The 9,214-nt window shown below is 52.2% G+C and overlaps 2 protein-coding genes across 3 annotated transcripts in view; one reads left to right on the top strand and one right to left on the bottom strand.

Moving 5' to 3' along the window:
- Positions 1-2,739: 2,739 nt before the first annotated feature.
- On the bottom strand, positions 2,740-6,144 carry LOC117094312. The gene has a single exon (XM_033229660.1). The coding sequence runs from the start codon at positions 5,657-5,659 to the stop codon at positions 5,096-5,098; it is 564 nt and encodes a 187-aa protein (XP_033085551.1). The 5' UTR covers positions 5,660-6,144; the 3' UTR covers positions 2,740-5,095.
- A 78-nt stretch (positions 6,145-6,222) lies between these two features.
- The window catches only part of TWIST2 (twist family bHLH transcription factor 2), a 60,489-nt gene continuing 57,497 nt past the window's right edge, over positions 6,223-9,214 (top strand). For both annotated transcript variants that reach the window (XM_033229661.1, XM_033229662.1), the window contains exon 1: positions 6,223-6,921. In XM_033229661.1, the coding sequence (XP_033085552.1) occupies positions 6,404-6,886 (483 nt within the window). In that variant the 5' untranslated portion in view covers positions 6,223-6,403 and the 3' untranslated portion in view covers positions 6,887-6,921. The remainder of the gene's footprint in view (positions 6,922-9,214) is intronic.

Raw genomic sequence — 9,214 nt, 5'->3', positions numbered from 1 at the left:
AGCCAGCTTTGGAGCCATAGCGCTCCTGCTGTGCGCCTCTCCAGGAACTGGATGTGCAGACCACACCTCTCGACATCCAGTGCCTGGAGACCAGGCTGCCAAGAAAACCCAACACCTCCACCCTGGGCTGACCAGCAACATGCAAGCATCTTCCCATTTCCCTACATATCCCTAGAAGTTCACCTCACCAATCAGGGCTTCCAGAGCCTGAAAAAGGTCATTTTCATCTTCCCACCTGCTGCAATTTAAGAAGAAAGAAGAGAGGCTGGCTGGAAAGGAGGATGAGGACCCAAAACAGGGAGGAACGATGCCACCAGGAGATGACACTGTTCAACACTGCTGGGTTAGCAACATCAGACACTTGAGGACAGGGCCATTACACTGCAGCTGTGCCTCGGCCCCAGTCCCCCAACCCAAAGGATTTCTCAAGGGGATTATTTTTTATCTTTTTTTTTTTATGTTGATTGGAATCTGTAACATTTATCTTTTTTCTTGATATATTGGTTGGACATATTTTTGGGGTATTTTGACACCTGTACATGATGTGTAACAATCAAACCAGGATAATTGGGATGTCCATCATCTTCAACATTTGTCTTTCTTTCTGTTGGAAACATTATACAACTTAATTTCTAGCTATTTTGAAATATACAATAAATTATTGTTAACTATAATTTCCCTACAGCACTGCAGAATACTAGAACTTATTTCTTCTATATGACTGTATTTTTGTTCCCCTTGGCCAAACTCCTCTTTGTCTCCCTGTCTCCCTTCCTCTTCCTGACCTCTGGGAACCACGATCCTACTCTCCACCTCCATGAGATCTGATTTTTTAGCTCCCACATGTGAGTGCAAACACAAGATATTTGTCTTTCTGTGTCTGGCTTATTTCACTTAACACAATGACCTCGAGTTCCATTCATGGTGCTGAAAGTGACAGGAGTTCATTCTTTTCATTTCTGAATAATATTCCAGTATATATATATATCAGATTTTTGTATCCATTCATCCATGATGGACACTTAAGTTGATTCAATATCTTGATCATCGTGAAGAGTGGTGTGATAAACACGAGTGCACAGGTATCTCTTCCATATAGTGATCTTTCTTTCTTTCTTTCTTTCTTTCTTTCTTTCTTTCTCTCTCTCTTTTTCTTTCTTTCTTTCTTTCCTTCCTTTCTTGCTTTCTTCTTTCCTTCTTTCTTTCTTTCTTTTTTTTTTTTTTGAAACAGAGTCTTGCTCTGTCACCCAGGCTGGAGTGCAGTGGCTCGATCTCGACTCACTGCAACCTCTGTCTCCCGGGTTCAAGAGATTCTCCTGCCTCAGCCTCCCAAGTAGCTGGGACTACAGGTGTGCATCACCACGCCTGGCTAATTTTTGTATTTTTAGTAGAAACAGGGTTTCACCATATTGGCCAGGCTGGTCTCGAATTCCTAACCTCAGGTGATCCGCCTGCTTCAGCCTCCCAAAGCACAGGGATTACAGTCGTGAGCCACTGTGCTCAGCCAGTATTTATTCTTTTGTGTTGGCTTATTTCACATAGCATCAATGACTTCAGGATTCATTCACATTGCAGCAGTTAGCAGGATTTCCTTCCTCGTGCCTCACCCAGCAGAGTAGCTGGGATTACAGCCACACACCACCATGCCCAGCTAATTATTTGTGTTTTTGATAGAAATGAGGTTTTGCCATGTTGGCCAGGCTGGTCTTGAACTCTTGACCTCAAGTGATCTGCCCACCTTGGCCTCCCAAAGTAGCAGTGGGGATTTTTAAAGGAGAATCCTGCCTGTACAGGATATGTGCCTTGGGCTTTAGGTTCTGGTTCTTTGTAAGTAGGATTCCATCCTGCTGGTGTCATTGCTGAAATTAGGCAGAAGATTGGCTCTTGGACTTGACATCCAGAAAGTGTTCTTTCTGATGCTCATCATCAAGAATACATTGCACTTTATGACTAGATTCGAGAAGCATCTTCAACCCTGGCTTTTAGAACTGAAAAATGATTTTACAGTGACCCCCAACCCCTACCGCTGCTCTATCACACTGGGGAATGTGCTGGATGATTGAAATCTTGGGCGGTGGCAGGTGGTTGCAGGGAGGCATAAAGTATTGCCAGAATAAAGCCAACAATACATGGTACAAGGATAACTTTTTCCCAGACAGCATATTTCTAACATTCAGCAACATGATGCTGAAGACTCCTAGAATCTACACAGAAATGCCAAAACTTGGTCAGATAATTTCCAGAGTCCATCTCTGAAAATTTGTGGTTTCTTAAAATAATGGGTCATGTTCCCTGTTACTTCAGTCTAAGAGAGAATAATTCAAAAGGAAGGCATTAAGACTAGTTTGATGGAAAAGTGTCAGTGGAGCGCTGTGTTAGTGTAAGACTGCCACTGAGCTAATGCTATTTGCTTTGCAAATAAGGAAGTGCTGTTTGGCTGGGAGATGCTGTTATCAACCCCTGGATCAAAGTCATTGATTCATTAATCTGTTGGATTGATTCTGTCACACAAATATGGGCTGCTCTGTCATCTGCTCTCAGTTCACTAAATTCAAGTGGAGGGAACAACCCACTATGTCACTGGGAATGGAAATTAGACCTTTAACAATATCTTCGTTTTTGTCTCTTGGCTCCATCAAGCACTTTATAGAGTTAAACTACAAAAGGATCTGGTGAAGAGCTCAGGTGGGTTCACCTGTGCAGGCGTTTTGACAAACGGTAGCAACAATGGCATTCAAATATATACATTCATTGCTTTATATAGCTCCTGAGAGTTTACTAAATGTTTTTCACATCTGAGCAAGAACACAGTTTATTGTCCCAAGAAAGCCCAGGGGCTGTATAATTGCATCATCCTATTGTGTGTGTGTGTGTGTGTGTGTGTGTTTTGACACAGTCTTGCTCTAGCACCCAGGCTGGAGTGCAGTGGCGTGATCTCGGCTCACTGCAATCTCCACCTCCTGGGTTCAAGTGATTCTCCTGCCTCAGCCTCCCGAGTAGCTGAGATTACAGGCGTGCACCACCACGCCGGGCTAATTTTTGTATTTTTAGTACGGATGGGTTTTCACCATGTTGTCCAGGCTGGTCTCGACCTCCCAACCTCAGGTGATCCACCCGCCTCGGCCTCCCAAAATGCTGGGGGGATTACAGGCGTGCGCCACCATGCCTGGCCCCTGTTCTTGAAGACTGTCCCCAGGTGACAATCCCAGCAGTGTCATTCCACTGCAGCAAGATTAAAGCCAAACTAATAGCCGCCAAATTCGCTGTGAAAACATGGCACCTTCTCTTACTTGCTGCCCTAAGGAAAACGTGCAATAGAAGAATCTTTCAGAGCACCAGGTCATTTTTTCAAAAAACACAAAGTCACATGAAACAAAGCACACTTTTTTACATATATGAAAGGAAGCATTCACAGGATTTTCCATACTCAATAATGAATAAGTACCCCAAGACCCGTATTTACTTCTGTGAATCTTTATTGCGTGATATTTAATTCAAGTCCAAGCGAGCCTGGTGGTCCTGCAAAGAATATTCACACAGAGATACATTATAGTATTTATGCTATTAATACATTGGCTTTCTTAGCCTTATCACTGACTTAATTTTTGAAAGAAAAAAAAACTCAAACTAAATCAATAACCTGAGTATTATTTCCCAAACTGATGACATTTTCATTTGGGTTTTAATTCAGCAAATTCTCCTCCTCAAAAGAGAAGAATGCTGTCACTTCCCCAGACAACCTGCAGGTGACTTTGGAAATGCTGCTAAATGCCACCGTGCCTTATTTTCTCCTGTTTATGCAAGGGGTCACTGCCCAGGTAATGACTGTGAGGGGCTGGCAATACAGCGTAAGAAAGACACTCCAAATTCCGTTAACCAAGGTTTTCTGCAAGCACCCGTCAGTATCACAGACTCCAGTACTTTAATCATTGTTAAAATATTTTAAAATAGAAAAGACACGCCATGAAGAAAGTGCATCCAGACGATTGCACTGGGCTGCCGGTTATAACAGGACCTGGGCGCCCCGGGGGTCGCAGGTGAAATCCTCCAGGCCCGTCTCCCTAGGCAGAGAAGAGCCTGCAAACCAGCTTGCGCTCCCCTTCCAAGGCGTCCCTGGGGCCTCTGGTCCTCAGGGCTGGGCTGAGCCCTGGGCTGCTCAAGACCAAAGCTGAGCTGTTTTTCTTTCAAACTAAAGTATGAACTCTCTCTGCTGGAGAGAGACAGAAAGAAGGACAGCGAAAGAGACACACCGACAGAGCCAGAGTGACATAGGGGCAAACAGACAGGGAGACAGGGGTGGCGAAGCAGGCTACCAGGCAGCTCCGCTCCTCAGTAAAAGCCCTCCGCATCTGGGAAGTGGGAGATGTCGCTGGATCTGGGTCCTTGGGCCCACACAGGGCTGGTAAAAAAGCAGCAAATCGCTACTATTACTGCTCTGAGCAAAGAAACCAGGGAAAGGCCAGTTCGGGAAAAACAGGCCCTGTGGATTTGACGTGAAGCCCCAGGAAGGGATTCAGCCCAGCACAGGCAGGACGGCTGCGGACCTGGCTTCTCTCTCTCTCTCTCTCGTTCCTTAAATTTGTATTTGAGAATTTTGAAGAAAGGGACCCGGAAAGCTATTTTGCTGTACTAGAGGGGCCGTGGGCCTTCCCAGCGCGGAGGAAGTAGGGCGGTCAGGCCGGGTGGGGCTGGGTGCGGTGGCTCCGCAGAACCTTTAGTCATCCAACTGAAGCCGCGGGTCCCGTGCGCAGACACTGCGCAGGGCGCCGCTACCGAGTCACATGCATGCGAGGGCCGGCTCCTTGGCGTTCTGCCTTCCTTGACGGATTGTTAGTAAAACGTCCCCTAGAACGGCCGGAGCCAGGGCCCTTAGACAGGGGCGCGAAGAACCCGCTTTCTGCTGTCCTCGGGTTTCCCAACGCGGTGGTCGTGGCCCGCGGGCCCCACCTCGCGGCCCGCCTGGCCTGCCGGAGGAGCGGCGGAGGCCGAGCACTCCCCGGCCCCGGGTTCAACTTCAATAAAAGGGCCCAGCCCGCCCTTGATCACTCAGCTTGCCTGACAGCCCGGTTCAGGCCCAGGCCTAATTGAGCCCGGGTCACCTGGGAATAGGTTCAAAGGCATCCAAGCCGTAAACCACCTCCAGGCCCAGAGCCAGAGCGGCCTGGCGAACAAAGAGCCTCCGAACCACTTCAAACGCGCTCACGCTCGGCGTCCAGATGGCCCGGGGGCCGGGGTCCATGGTGTCGCTCACCGAGGCCGGGCCCCACACTCCAGCCACCCTGCACCCTCCTGCTCGGAGCTGCCCGCTGGCGCCCAGCGCAGCGGAGGCCGGGCCCGGGACAGCCTCGTGCAACTCCTGGAGCGCCCTCCGTCCTCCGCTGACCCGTGAAGCTAAGGCGGAGCGCAGAGGCTGGGGCAGGACAGGGCGGGCCGGCAGGCGCCCCAACCCGCGCCCAGCAACCCCGGGCAGAGCCAGGCAGGCGGGCACGGCGGGCACCGGGCGCTCCCGCAGAGGCTCGCTGTGGCGTTGTTTTAAAGGAGTTAGAAGAAGGTTCGGGAAAGGCATCGGGCCGGAGCTCCCCAACAAGCCCGGGTGAGAAATGGTCCCCGACATGCACGCTAGCCCGAAGGGTGGCATCTCCACGGATCTTGGCGGCATGTCCTTGGGCACGGGCGTCTCCAGGGATCACTGACTGTCCTTACACTGGCGGTCGGGGCACCGAGACCGCTGCCCGTGCAGCTCCCCAGACCCCAGGCCTAAGCTTGCGGGCCGCGGTGCAGACTAGCTGTGCGCCCGGGGACGGCCAAGACCCACACAGGTCGAGGAGGCTTCTGGCTGTGTCCTTATCTTCGGGGAGCGCATCTGGGGCTGGACTCGCCTCTCGAGCCCCTCACGCCGAGAGAGAGACCCCCCCCCAAAGCCCAGTGGGGGCCGATCTCTACGTTAAGGCGCAGACAAAGCCAGGCTTGGCCAGGCCTAGGGCTCGGGGCGGCCGGAGAGTGTCCTGCGTTCGGGGTGGGGGCGCGGGCGGCGGGCGAGGACCCGGCCCCCGGGATGCCCTCCGAGGCAGGGGCCGAAGGGGGAGGCAAAACTGAAAGTGCCGCGCCGGGGGGCGGGGGCGGCCGGCGAAGGCCCCAGAACTTGTCCTGCCCCCGGCCACCGCGGCCAATCAGCGCGCCGCCCTAGCTCCTGACAACTATTTAGCAACCCAGCCCGGCTAGAGTTTCCAAAAAAGTTAGAATAACTTCCTCTCCCGGAGACCTCGGTTTTTGCACAAGCCGGCCTTGAAATCAGAGCCTTTCCAGCAACTCCGAGAGCGTGTACTCGGCGACCGCCGGCTTGGCCAGCGGCGCGCGCTCGGCGCCCCGGCGCCCCCAGCCCCACGCGCGCCGGGCGGGCGCCATGGAGGAGGGCTCCAGCTCGCCCGTGTCCCCCGTGGACAGCCTGGGCACCAGCGAGGAGGAGCTCGAGCGGCAGCCCAAGCGCTTCGGCCGGAAGCGGCGCTACAGCAAGAAGTCGAGCGAAGATGGCAGCCCGACCCCGGGCAAGCGCGGCAAGAAGGGCAGCCCCAGTGCGCAGTCCTTCGAGGAGCTGCAGAGCCAGCGCATCCTGGCCAACGTGCGCGAGCGCCAGCGCACCCAGTCCCTCAACGAGGCCTTCGCGGCGCTGCGCAAGATCATCCCCACGCTGCCCTCTGACAAGCTGAGCAAGATCCAGACGCTCAAGCTGGCCGCCAGGTACATAGACTTCCTCTACCAGGTCCTGCAGAGCGACGAGATGGACAATAAGATGACCAGCTGCAGCTACGTGGCCCACGAGCGCCTCAGCTACGCCTTCTCCGTGTGGCGCATGGAGGGCGCGTGGTCCATGTCCGCCTCCCACTAGCGCCGCGCCACCCACCTCCGGACCGGCGCGCCAGGGTAGGTGCTGCGCGCGGGACGGGCGCCCTCCGCTGCGGGGGGCGGGCGGCAGGGGCGCAGGGGCGCTGGGACCTGCGCGTGTCTCCTCGGGAAGGCCCCGCGGGCCGCGGTGGTGTGGATGCCGTGCGCTTTTCCTCTTAGCAACGAAGGCGGGCAGGAGGGACGCTCCCAGTCCCAGGGACACCCCTGAGTGCAAACTTCCATGCGAGGGTGTCAGTTGGGAACCGGCGGACCGGTGACTTCCCCGGTGCGGTCCGAAGATACTTAGACACATGTTCGCATTTTTCATTCTCCGTGGTGTGAGGGTGTCCGTGGTTGGCGGTGGAAGGGACGGGCATCGGAGAAACCTACCGGGGACTGGGAGATGGGGACCGGCTGCCCTTTGCGTCCGCCGCAGCGCAGGCCGCCCGTGAAGCTGCCCGAGCCGGTGGTGTCGGGCTAATGGCTTCGCTCTCTTCCGGGGCATGGGTAGAGCGCGTTCGTCGGGCGGACACTCAGATCTCCCCAGCTGCTGGCGCCTGGGGTCCCCTGGCCGACCGACCGAGTAGGCATAGAGGTGCGGGCCTGCGGCTCCAGGGTTTGCCTGGGGAGGACGAGAGGAAACTGCCCTGCGCTTCGGGGCCGGAGCAGCCGCAGGGCCGGGAGTGCCCGAGAAGGGCCCTGGGCCGAGGGCGCAGAGCCTGGAGCGCTGAAGCAGGGGGGTCGGACGCAGCCGCGCGGAGCCCCAGGGCGCCCGCAGGCAGGTGGAGCCGACCTAGGAGTTGGGAGCCCTGAGTCCCAACCTTGACCCTGGAGTGCCCGGGAGGGGCCCCGCCCGCGCCGCGTCCTGGGGTCCAACCCCGCAGGGGTGGGCGAGGGGTCCAGGCTGGGAAACAGGTTTGGGGGTCAGGGAGGCGGTGCGCGCCGGGCCCTCCCTGCAGGAGGAGAAGGCTCGGGGGACACAGCTGCCAGGAGCACTCGAAGTTCTGGTTTCCTCTGGAAGAGCGATTAGGGCGTCCTGCACCGGGTCCTTTTCACCAGACACCTTTCAAGTCCCTTTAGACAGGCTCGAGCCACAGAGGCGCCGTCCTTTCCCAGAGGCTCCGTGAGCAGGCGAGCCCCTCTCTCATCCGCCATCCTGGGCCATGGAGGGGCACAGGGTTCTTTTTGCTGGGGCCGCGTTAAAAATCCTTCCTCCTTAGTATGTTTGAGTTCCTCGCACATCTTGTGATGTTTTTTATGAAAGTCTCTACTTCACACAGAAGGAATTTAGATTAATCAAGAGCACCCGGCCGCCTATTCTCCCAAACATATCTATTTCTTTTTTTATGTGGTACTATAATATCTGCGAATGTTGTTGCCGAGGCCACGAAAAGCTGATCTAGCACAGGTGGGTTTTATTTCATTTTTTCAACTTTTATTTCGATGTCACTGAAAATTCTTTCGATGAAAGAGCCTCCTGAGATAATGATAACTGTATAGTTTTTTAAGAAGAATTTTCAGCAGAAAATAACTTGTGGGAATCTTCTCCTGTCTTTGTCAAAAACATATGGAAAGTGTCTCAAATCACATATTTCTCTAGGAAAGTTTGGATTGGCTGAGTACTAAACACTACAGTGGGGTAATACATTAATTCTGGTTTTCGCTGCCTAAATAATGAGCTTCCATTAGTTGCTTCCATTTATGCTTTACCTCATTCATGGTTTATAGCACATCTGAAATAAGAACAAACAGATGAGGAATGTCATCTTTTTAAAAACACACACACTGAGCCATGTTTAAGGAAAATGTCACTGTAATTATCGTTAAGACTGCCCTCCAGAAAATTACTGGAAACAAATACCAGTAGATATGATGCTGCTAAAATTTAGTAGGAACATTTAAAATTCATTTAAAAATAATCGCATTCCTCAAAACTTAGAGAATCAGCCATAGGTAACCATTAAATATTATAGAAAAATAAAATGCAATACATGTCATAAATAAATAAAAACAGTACTAAGAGCTTATTTGGAAAAAAAAATTCCTTAAAAATATAATCGATAATTACACAGGTAGTGGGAGAGCCGATGATCTATAAGGAGCCTATTTATTTTTATTTTTATGTACTGGACTATAACTGAGTAGTTCAAACAAGCTAGTTTCTTTAAGTAGATACTCGAAAAGGAGAGAAAAGAAATATGGAAAAATTTTATCCATGAATGATTCTGGACACGCCTTGTTTTTATTTATCAGGCACGTTAGGCAAACATCTTCTCATTCTTTTTGTTTTTAACTCATTATTCCCTGTCAGATCAATACAATTATAATTCGT

Source organism: Trachypithecus francoisi, unplaced genomic scaffold, assembly GCF_009764315.1.
Source record: "Trachypithecus francoisi isolate TF-2019V2 unplaced genomic scaffold, Tfra_2.0 Lachesis_group13, whole genome shotgun sequence".
In the NCBI taxonomy this organism is placed as follows: Eukaryota; Metazoa; Chordata; class Mammalia; order Primates; family Cercopithecidae; genus Trachypithecus; species Trachypithecus francoisi.
The sequence above is the reverse complement of the archived record's forward strand: the minus strand, read 5'-3'. Positions and strand labels throughout refer to the sequence as shown.

Bases quoted from the DNA above. Each gene is read 5' to 3' on its own strand.
- LOC117094312 (XM_033229660.1), bottom strand. From the start codon at position 5,659: ATGCCGCCAAGATCCGTGGAGATGCCACCCTTCGGGCTAGCGTGCATG.